The sequence below is a fragment of the Lotus japonicus genome, chromosome 6 (genome assembly GCF_012489685.1).
Source record: "Lotus japonicus ecotype B-129 chromosome 6, LjGifu_v1.2".
NCBI lineage: Eukaryota > Viridiplantae > Streptophyta > Magnoliopsida > Fabales > Fabaceae > Lotus > Lotus japonicus.
The window spans coordinates 60658041-60669424 of NC_080046.1; the positions used below are offsets into that span (position 1 = coordinate 60658041).

Genomic DNA, 11384 nt, shown 5'->3' on the forward strand with positions numbered 1-11384 from the left:
GAAGGCAATGGAAAGCTTGGGAAAGCTTCTATCGCCGTGGGTGCTTCGTCGTTCTTCTAGGTTTCATCTCTTCTTCCTTATCCCTTGTACTTTTTGTTTCTATTTTTGTATTTAGGATGTTATAACTTGATGCTTTGATTGTTGTAAGCTCTTCTCATGAATGTAAATGATAATATTTCATGTATGGTGTTTCTTTCTATGCTTCATGCTTCTAACCAATCAATTGATAGTCAAATGAGCTTCACTAATTTGTAAATAGATCGAGAGGTTGATATGAGTAAGTGAATGCTTAGATAAATGAAAGTAGAGCGCCTATGTCTTAGGTCACAACACTGTGTTAAAGTTTTACTTTCTTCGCTTCAAGTATCAATTGCTTTGCGTTAGATTTCCAAGGACTAGCATGAGATCGGGAGATAATTGCGGGTCCGGTTCAAGAGAGAAACCACTCAATGAACTAGTTGTCTTAAGGTTAGAATATCTTGGGTAGGAACAATAGTGGACTTCCACGTGACAGGTGTGGTTCTGAGTTCTAACAGGAGTTTCCGAAGTGACAACGGAGATTCGCAAACCTAGGGTACCTTGTCTTAGGATGAATCAGTCATTGGGAATGTCTTTGAGAGAGAATTTGAGCTTTAGTGTTCTTTTTGGGTTTTCTAGATGGTAAGGGATTACGTCTAGGAATTCCAACTGATAGATTCATCTAGACTAGGGATAGTTAGGTGGATAACTCTCGGTATCATAAGTGAAATGTACCTTTACAGAAGTGATTGAGTGGAAACAATTAGAGGATTAGGTTAAAATGCAATCTGAATATGTGTTCTTCTTTGTTACCTATGTAAACTTTCTTTTACTGCTTTCATTTATATTCAAAAACAACAAAAACAATTTTATCAAACATATTTTCATCTGCTCAAATCAATACGGAAAACCACCTCATTTCTTGCAACCCACATCGACCAAATGACCGCGAGCCAAATTGAGAGAGCCAAGCGCTGCTGTTTAGATACACATAAAGAAATCAAATTGTAGAAGTTTGAATAACCTTGTATTTAAGTTCCAAAAAAAAAAATAATAACCTTGTATTTCAAAACTTAGAGTATTATAAGGGTTGTCATTTATATAGGGTAATGATATATACACACCTTTTTTTTATACACATCATTTCCACCTATTTTTATTTCTATCTCTCTCCTCTTATCATCTATCACATCTTATACTTTCTCACTCTTACTTTTTCTTTTTTTCCTATCTCTCTCTTCCTCCACCCCATTCCACCTCATGTTGAGGTGTGAATAAATAATTATTGATTTATATATACAAAAATAACCAAAATTTAAAAAATAATAAATCTTAATTTAACAAACCTATCGACAAAATATATACTATCACCTATCAACAAAATTCAAATTTAAAACTCAAACTTAAGTTAGTACTTTATGTAAGAATTATTTATTAATTCTTGTGGGCTTCAATCAATTGAACAGTTTTTGTTTTTAATAAAAACAGGCTAATTCATGATCCAGAGAAGTGCATATGCAAGCCAACTTAATCATTTAAGTGATCTATTTATTTGGGCTTGAATATCTGTATTGATTAGTGTGGACTACAGTGTAGGCCTTAACCTATAGGCCCATGATGGGAAGGGACTAGGGTTAAATATATGTTGGCTAGGTCCCCTCTGTAATCACTGATCTAATCCGGCTCCACAGCTTGCCCCATTGATAGCTGTGAAAGGGAGTGTGAGATACAGAGGAAACCCTAGTCACTTTGAGTCACTTGACTGTCATAAGATCCGGTGATCAAATAAGAATACGTGTTCCGTTTGTGATTTGTCAGGTACACAATTTATCTCATTCTATTTGGTGTTCTATAATCATATATGAATTTCTATTTATGCTTACACTTTACACAATCCCGTAAGATAGAGGCAATTTCTCTAACTTCAATCTTGTCTTTGATAAAAGTTGTGGTGCGATGATAAAAGAAGATTGGTAAAGAAATCAACCAATTGATGACTTGTTGGTATATGAGAATGAGAGCCAGTAAGCTATTTTCTTTATTCTCGAACATCAAGTCCCCAACAAAGTGATAATCAATATTTATGGGTTTTGAAACAAAAATTTACTCGATTAACATAATTAAGTACACAAATCTGGTATAGAAATGTATCTACCAGCCTTAGAGGCAAGGCTCTCCTCTGAGACAATAATTCTCAACCTTACACACAATAAAACAATATACACAGAAATTAACTATTCTCACTTTCTCATATAACTAGGGTTGCACATAGATTGGGTTGGATGAATTTTCAGATTAATCAGGACCTGAATCGATCAAAACTGTTTGGGTTGGATTCGGTTGGATTTCGTGAATTTTCACCTACGATCTCGAACCAACCCAATCCGACAATCTTCGGGTTGGTTTAGATGGACTGATTGGATCGCTATATTAAAATAAAAATAAATCTGAAATAATGAAAATATTAAAAAACAAGTACTTCAAGTCTCTAACATGCAATTACATATAAGTTCATAACTACCGTGTACATGTACTCACATCTATACAACAACACATAACTAAACTAGTACTTCAAGTCTTTAAATATGACCAGTAATTACAAATAAATTAGTCTCAAAGTCTCCTAAAAATCACTAAAATAGTAAGACTCCATTCTCCAACTCTCCATAAATTACATACCCTACTAGTAGCTTAGGTAAAAATTAAAATATTTAAAAATATATATTAAATAATATATTATTATTATATGATTGGATTTCGGGTTGGGTTGGATGGAGTATTATGGAATTCGATATCCGATCTAAAGATGATTGGATCGTAATAAAGTCCATCTGATGGACCTGTTTGCCCAATCCAACCCGTATTTTTACCATTGGATCAGATTGGGTTGGATGAATTCATTAGGTTGACCGACCCATGTGCACCCCTACACATAACTACACCACATACAACTAAAATACGCTACCCTGATCACAATTCACAAGTCACAACTCTCCTCTTATACAATTAAATAACTACTACAAATTTCCCTATATAACACAATAATAATTAAATAACTATTACATAATTGTCCTTCTACTAATCATGGACCGCTTTCTTATTTCTCCTAGAGCACACAAAAGCCACATTTTAGGCGTATTTTCAACATGATCCAAAACTTGACCCACAACTTGCTCCAAAATACACATGGATTAAAAAAATAAAATTAAACATTTAAGTTTAATTAGATTTAGGGATTTAGGTTAATTACATTAAAATTTTATTTTTTAAAATGTTTAATGTCATTTTAATCCATGTGTATTTAGAAAATATATAAAAGCCACGTGAAATAATTGATTCAGCAAAACTTAAGTCACATAGGCTGGAAACACGAGTATGGACCTATTCTGACTAAAAAAAATTTCAGGGATTCGAAATTGGAAAAAAAAATTCAGGGACTTATTTTTATACGGGAGACAATTTCAAGGACCTCAGAGTATTTAAGCCTATTATTTATAATTGCGATGCGTAATTAATTTCCACACTTATAAATGCGAGAAAATTGGTTGACGAGAAAATGAACAGTAACATTAATATCAATTTCCAAAATATATCTAATTCCATAGGATCTCAATTCTCTACACCTAATCCCCGTGCAAATGGTGTGAAACGTTCCAATTAGCCGATCATGAAAGTTAGGTGCGGTATTGAATTGGGTGAAAGTGTGCTGCTTACCAATAAGGGAAAACAATACTACTGCAACCGTGTGATTGACTATGGTAAATTTTTTTAACTATATTCATAGTTAAGTGAAGTTAGACTAATCATTCATCTCATCATCAGAGCACAAAATAGTAAAAAATGATAAAAATATTCTTTCCATTCACGGTTGGACCCTCCAACTACTCATTTAATAAACATAGTGTTGAAGTACTTACGTTAATCCACTTGTTTAAGGACTGAGATCCTCTTCAGCCCAAAATTCTCTCCAACCTTTACGACTCATTTATAGGCATAAATCAAAATAATTAATGGATGAGATGTGTTGAGGTGAAAAAAATAATTTAAACACTAAATTTTTTTTAAGTGTGGTATACACTGCTGGAGGGTCCAGCCGTTGGAGAGGATCCAGATCCCTTGTTTAACAGCTTGTGATATGATTAATTAGTGTATTTTAATTTAAAGCAAAGTTTGGAAGTGAAGAAACTTCTAATTTTGCTGCAATGTCTTTTTTCGATTAGTTGGAGGGTGCGGGAGTATCTTTTAATCATGTTTATAAGATAAGAAGGCCAATAATATTGCTCTTTTTTTTTGGTAAAGTTCTTTCTCGCAAATGCTAATGAGTCTTGTTTACTTAATAGGGTACTGCCTTATATCCAATTTTGTACTCTTTTGAATATTTTACCAAAAACTTTCTAAATGCAATTTCCACATTTCCATAAAAAAATACTATGCCTAATATGTAGTCAAAATTTTCTCTAATTATTTTACTAATAATAACACAAGCAAAATGTTAGGAGTTTGATAAAAAAAATAAAATGACAGTGAATTGACAATGATGGATAAGTGTTAAATATTGAGTCAAAAAGCCCAATCCATCATACATCTGGGCTCATTTCCGTCTGTGTTAGAAGTCACACATTGGCTAGAGATAGAGCTAAGATAAGTTTTATAAGGGTAGTGCAAACCTCAACTCTTGAGCTAGCTTTTGTGGTTGAGTATAGGCATCCCAATTTCTAATATGGTATCAGAGCCTATTCTATATCCATTTGTTGTGGAGACCTCCCATTATTGGGCCACCCGTTGTTAATCCCACGTTCCAGTCTGTTCAATCCTGGACATGAGGGGGTGTGTTAGAAGTCCAACATTGGCTAGAGATAGAGCCAAGATAAGCTTTATAAGGGTAGTGCAAACCTCAACTCTTGAGCTAACTTTTGTGGTTGAGTATAGGCATCCCAATTTATAATAGTCTGGAATAAAAGTTATAAGAGAATTTTTATTTGTATTTGACTATCATAGATATCAAGGTACATCTATATGAAAATAGAAAATAGAGAAGTATAAAAGGAAATTAGGTCTGATTGAATATATTATCATGCATACAAATTTCCCATAAAAAAAATACATGCAAATTTGATGAATATTAAAACCAAATTTATTTATAATTTTATATATGTATCTCTCTCTGATTTAAACGGTTGGTTTTATGTCATAATTGAAAAATCTTTGTTTTCAAAAAAATTAAAAAATTATTGAAAAATCTTGAAAGAAAGCTTTTGAGATGTTGTTGTCTTTGGGGCGACACCACCAAAGCGGCGGATCGGGATATTCGGGTTTGGATGACCTGTTATTGTTGTTAGTGTTAGGTACCCTTTTCTTTTCCTTTCAATTCAAACCTACTTTTTTCAACTACATTGATTTCACCCTTCTCTAACTCTTCTTCTCTCTAATCCTTATTTTCTTTCTTTCTTCTTACTCTCACTGTCCCACTCTACTCACTCTTTCTCTCTCTAGATCTCTCTCTCTAACTCACTCAATATGGCACCACCGCCTTCCGCCCTCTCTAACGGCTCCGTCTCCGGCGGCCGATTCGCTTCCGTCTACAGCCAAGTCCAAACCAGCCGCGTCGACCACGACCTCCCTCTCCCTTCCGTCCTCAACGGCCCCTTCACCATCCTCGACGGTCCTCCTAGCTCCGCCGCCGGCAATCCAGGTTCCTTCCCTCCCTTCACCTCCACTCTCATCTCTTCCTCTACCTCCCTCTCACGCTCAATGTTTGTTTGTTTCCATGCAGATGAGATCGCCAAGCTTTTCCCCCATGTGTTCGGACAACCCTCTGCTTCGTTAGCCCCGAGCGATTCACACGCTCTGCAGTCAGATCGCGAGTTGAAGATTGGCGTCGTTCTCTCTGGAGGTCAAGCCCCTGGTGGTCACAATGTCATCTCTGGAATCTACGGTAACAACGCTCTTGTTCCAACCAATCCATTATCATTGTTGTTATCATTATTTAACTATTTTTGTTGCTTTCGGCTTAGATTACCTGCAGCAACGCGCCACCGGAAGCACATTGTATGGTTTCAGGGGTGGTCCTGCCGGAATCATGAAGGGAAAATACGTTGACCTCACCGCTGAATTTATTTATCCTTACAGGAATCAGGTTCTCACCAGTTTTTATTTTGTACTTGTTTTGCTGAGTTTTGTAACTTTTGTTGATTTAGATAGATTAAGGATCATGGGGTTTTGACTTCTAATACTGATGTTATTAATCTTGTTGGCAGGGTGGGTTTGACATGATTTGCAGTGGAAGGGACAAGATTGAAACTCCAGAGCAGGTGAGAGCAATGAGGCTACATATTTACTTTATGATGAATTGGTTTAGCTCTTATGTACGTGTTTTGTTTATGAATGAAGAGTGGTTTTAGTTTATTTATGACATGGTATTGGTGTAGTTTAAACAAGCTGAAGAAACAGCTAAGAAGCTGGACTTGGATGGGCTTGTTGTTATTGGTGGAGATGACTCGAACACCAATGCATGCCTCCTTGCTGAGAACTTCAGGTTTGTCGCAACGGAATTTTGTTTCTGGAAACTTTGTTAATATTGAATTGATGTTTTCATGTGGGTTCATGCTTTACCTTCAAGTTCCTTTTACCCATTCGTCTATCATGTAATTAATTTATATATTTACATTTGAAGAGAAACAATTCCTGTTTATAAATACAACAAATGTTAACTCATATCTTTTTTATTAAAATTTAATTTGGATCCTTGCAGGAGCAAAAATATGAAAACACTTGTGATTGGATGCCCCAAAACCATCGATGGTGATTTGAAATGCAAAGAAGTCCCCACAAGTTTTGGGTTTGATACTGCATGCAAGGTATTGAGATGCACGTTTCAGTCACTGTGCATTTGTAATTTTGTATTGTACTTTGTAAAACATTTCAAATATGTAATTTTGGCCTTTGATCACCTGTAAATCACCAAGAAAATATTTATGAACCAGCTGTTCATTTTGTGTGTTGGAATGGGAATATCGAGTATATTAGGATACTTTTGAGAGCACCAGATGCATTGCAGTTTCTCCAACAATACAACAGTCAACATTGCATAAAATATTTCTTTCTCCCATCATCACCCCTTACCTGTTTTTGGTCCACTTTTGTGTGTTCCATAATCCCTTGCTATCTTTTTTTTCTTTTCCTTTTGGGTCATGTGGTGTGATTTTTTTCTACCACCTACTTCTGCTTTGTATATATTTTTGTGCAACAGCGTTATGATATTTATAAACTTTTTCGCCTTGTATACTTTCAAATACCAACGCTATTTTTTGAAATTGCAAAGTGTTGTTCGATAGTAGACACCAATGAACAATGACAGAACCTGACTATTTTTTCATTGTATTTTTTTTTTAATTTAATGCAGATATATGCGGAAATGATTGGAAATGTTATGATTGATGCCCGATCAACTGGAAAATATTACCATTGTAAGTATATGAAGTTGATAAACTCTTTAGATCTATACTCAATAGTTGCACATACTGATGTTTAATACGACTCCTTGGACATCGATTGCTTTTGCCTTCCTATACTGCTTCTATTGCGTCCCACTTCTTGCAGCATGGACTGTTTAACTTCTTAAACATTTTATACTTTAGAACTGCTGCTATCGTATTGTCTGAGATTGCAAGTGCAGCCGTCAAGATATCAAATCCATTTTTCAATGCCTATATTAGGCATATGCTATCTCCTTCTATCACAAATTACTGATATTTATAATTGTTTTCACCCCTCTGCTTATATTCAAGTAAAATATCGGCAATATTTTTTTAGTTATCCTTTTACCAATTCTTGTTTTCAGCCCTTTGTTTTGTGTTATATCACCCATTCTACTTATGAGCAACATATGCCTTGACCATGTCCTCAAAATTAGATTAGATAAAAAATTGTCCTGTACTTCTTGGAGGTTCCTTTATTTAATACCCATGTATGTGATATGTCCTGAAAAATGATGCTTCAATTCTTCTGCCGGATATTATGTATGGTTTTTTTTTGTCCAGTCAATAGCTCTCTCTCTCTCTCTCTCTCTCTCTCCACACACACGCGCACACACACACTAAACTACCCACTTATCATCTATCAATATTTTTGTTAATCATCCACTGGATTTCAAACAAGATGACATGATGATCATATGTCTGCAGTTGTGCGACTTATGGGCCGTGCAGCTTCACACATTACGCTAGAATGTGCTCTACAAACTCATCCAAACATTACTATTATTGGAGAAGAGGTTTGTCATAAATTTGATTGATTATTTATTTATCCAGTGTCTGTACATTTTAGGGGTTGATGAAATCAATACAGAATGCTTCCATGTTGATTTTCGAATTAAAGTTTCCTGATTTTGGTCAGTATCTCGTTATCAGAATTTGATTTGATCTGTAAATACGCATTACAGGTTGCTGCAAAGAAGCTGACCCTGAAAAACGTCACAGACTATATTGTAGATGTTATCTGTAAACGAGCTGAAGCTAATTACAACTATGGGGTCATTCTTATCCCTGAAGGACTTATTGATTTTATTCCTGAGGTATTATAATTCTGCTTATTAAGATTTTTTTTCATCAGTATTTCTCTTTACGACTTCATGAACTTGTGATTAGGTGTTGGTGCTCTTTATGTATGGTCAGTTTGAAAGCTCATACTTGATTATGATACTTGTTTGTACGTGCTATTGTGCTATTTACAGGTCCAGCATCTGATTGCAGAACTCAATGAAATTCTGGCCCATGAAACTGTGGATGAAGGCGGTTTGTGGAAGAAGAAATTGACTGACCAGTCATTGAAGCTTTTTGATTTCTTACCTGAAGCAATTCAAGAACAACTGATGCTTGAAAGAGACCCTCATGGAAATGTTCAGGTACCTAATGTTAAAGTGCTGTATTGTTGTGTTTTTTTGGTGCCTATATGCAACAATTTAAATCAGCATCAATATTGACATTTGTATATTCCCATTTAGGTTGCCAAGATAGAAACAGAGAAAATGCTTATTCAGATGGTTGAAACTGAATTGGAGAAGAGAAAGCAGGAAGGAAAATATAAAGGAGGATTTAAAGGGCAGTCTCACTTTTTCGGGTATTTTATCTAATTTCGATCTTATTGTATTTCAAGTTTTAAGTTCCAAAAAATTTGCTACCATACAAAAAGAGGTTCTGGGTACATACTTTACTAGGTGAAATTTTCCTTCATATATATGTGAAGTATGAACTTTGCTAGTTTGACTTTATTTGCTAGAGTTTGTAGTCACCCACACTTGATTAAAATATGCAGTTATGAAGGGAGATGTGGCTTGCCAACTAATTTTGATGCTACTTATTGCTATGCTTTGGGTTATGGTGCTGGAGCCCTTGTTCATAGTGGGAAGACTGGACTTATATCATCAGTTTGTGCTTCTATCTATGCCTTTATCTTTTGATTATCAACTTATTTTTTTCTTCTAGATTGATGTTTATGATTAATTATCATTAATTATCATTTCATATCATGTTTGTTTTTTAATATTAAACTCATCAACTTGATTGAATTTGCCATGATATTTTGATCAGGTCGGGAATCTAACTGCCCCAGTAAAAGAATGGACTGTTGGTGGAACAGCACTCACCTCACTGATGGATGTGGAGAGGAGACATGGTATACTTTTTGGTCTATGGGAGCTTTTCCTTTGCCCCAGTCCTTATTTACTGATTTAACTTTCATGTAGCAAAACCTAGATATGTAGTTATGTTGGACTAATCAACATTCGCATGGTGTTTGTTTTGATAATTTATGGCCATTCATTAATAAAAAAAACTTTTTTTATGTTGCATTTATATGACTACTTTCTCCATTGTTCAACTGTTCATGAATATGTCACTTTTTTTACAGGTAAATTCAAGCCTGTGATCAAGAAGGCAATGGTGGAGCTTGAAGGTACATATGCATAAGCATAAATACTTAAGCGATTCGGGCTTAATACTCCACTGAAGTAGTAAGTGAACTACAGTTTTCACACATACTGAATATTTCATGTTCGATCATTTCAGGAGCACCCTTCAAAAAGTTTGCCTCATTGCGGGAAGAATGGGCTCTGAAGAATTGCTACATCAGTCCAGGTCTGTACTGACTATTATTTCACCTATTGTCCTCTGTCTTCACTCAAGAAAAGTCATGTTCTTTGCTCTGTTTATATTTGACATTTAAGTTGACTACAAAAGAAGTGATATATGTTTAAATCGCTTTCAAGTTGAACCAGAGTTCACCTACACTGTGTCTTATGTTTGGTTCTCATGATGATGATTTTCATTGTAGGTCCAATTCAATTCACTGGCCCAGGATCTGATGCAGTTAGTCACACTTTGCTCTTGGAGTCTGGAGCAGAAGCTTAGGTGCATATTGAGGCCCTTTTGCCGCTAGCAATGCATGATTTTTTGTGATCTTGCAAATGTGCTTGATCTGAGACTAGCTAGGGTTTTTGTGTTCATTTAAATTTATCAGCGAATGGTTCATGAGTGCATTGAGTGCATTAATACGTAAACTGTTTTTGCATTATACATCGGCAATTTAAGTTCTTCACAATAATTGCTAGTTTTTGAAGTCCTATTTGCCTAATGCCAATTATTGAGGTAATCACATGTCTGCACAAGCTCAATACCAGTATTTAACTAAGAAGTATTTCAGAAAAATCCATATCCCGTCAAAATCAATAATAGCTATGGACATATTTTCTTCATTCTTCGAATTAAATAGCTGTGTATTGTTTTTTTTCCCTTGTAAGTTCTGTGTATTGTTACTCTCCTAGAGTGCGCATTTGTACTTTTACAAGTTAAAGAGGTTTATTTACACTTTCAACCTTTGTTTTAGTTGAAATTTGGTTTTGGTCATTCAGTAATTTGTTGAGTAAACTAGTGAAATTTTTCTGTTACAACCTTTTTTTGGTTGGACTTTTTTGTTACAATCAAATCCCTCCGTTTTTATTTTTTCTAAGCAAATTCAATTTTAGTTAATTAATTTTTTTAGGTATTCCTTTATTCATAACTTACCAATTAAATTATTCAATTTCACCAACAATTGAACAAATCTTCATTCTCTTAAAATATTTTGCCAAATCTCTTTGCCCTTTTGTAACATATAAATTCCAAAGTTTTTCTCCTTTTTGGGTTATAGCCCACGTTTTTCTCTATCAATCTAAAACAACTTCATACGCCAGTGAATAAAATGTGCCCGCTAAGGTTGGTTTTTTGTAAGCATGAGCCAAGTCATTGAAGTAAATATTTCTAAGATAAAATACTACTACAGAAGAAATCGAGCCTCCATTTAAATTATATACTCCTATAAACATTTACTGA

At 34.8% G+C, this 11384-nt stretch overlaps 1 protein-coding gene across 1 annotated transcript; it reads left to right on the top strand.

The window, feature by feature from the left end:
• The first annotated feature begins 5406 nt into the window (after positions 1 to 5406).
• LOC130723491 (pyrophosphate--fructose 6-phosphate 1-phosphotransferase subunit beta) lies at positions 5407 to 10632 on the top strand. Its single transcript, XM_057574560.1, has 16 exons — positions 5407 to 5710; positions 5792 to 5953; positions 6033 to 6154; positions 6276 to 6329; positions 6447 to 6553; positions 6770 to 6875; positions 7421 to 7484; positions 8202 to 8290; positions 8459 to 8590; positions 8750 to 8920; positions 9020 to 9135; positions 9331 to 9442; positions 9606 to 9690; positions 9925 to 9969; positions 10083 to 10151; positions 10348 to 10632. The coding sequence occupies exons 1-16, from the start codon at positions 5536 to 5538 to the stop codon at positions 10422 to 10424; spliced, it is 1686 nt and encodes a 561-aa protein (XP_057430543.1). The 5' UTR covers positions 5407 to 5535; the 3' UTR covers positions 10425 to 10632.
• Positions 10633 to 11384: the final 752 nt, after the last annotated feature.

Excerpts from the sequence above, each read along its gene's own strand:
- LOC130723491 (XM_057574560.1), top strand. The coding sequence starts at position 5,536 with ATGGCACCACCGCCTTCCGCCCTCTCTAACGGCTCCGTCTCCGGCGGC. Across the intron at positions 7,485-8,201 it reads AACTGGAAAATATTACCATT|TTGTGCGACTTATGGGCCGT; the intron begins GTAAGTATATGA and ends ATATGTCTGCAG. Across the intron at positions 9,136-9,330 it reads GGGCAGTCTCACTTTTTCGG|TTATGAAGGGAGATGTGGCT; the intron begins GTATTTTATCTA and ends TAAAATATGCAG.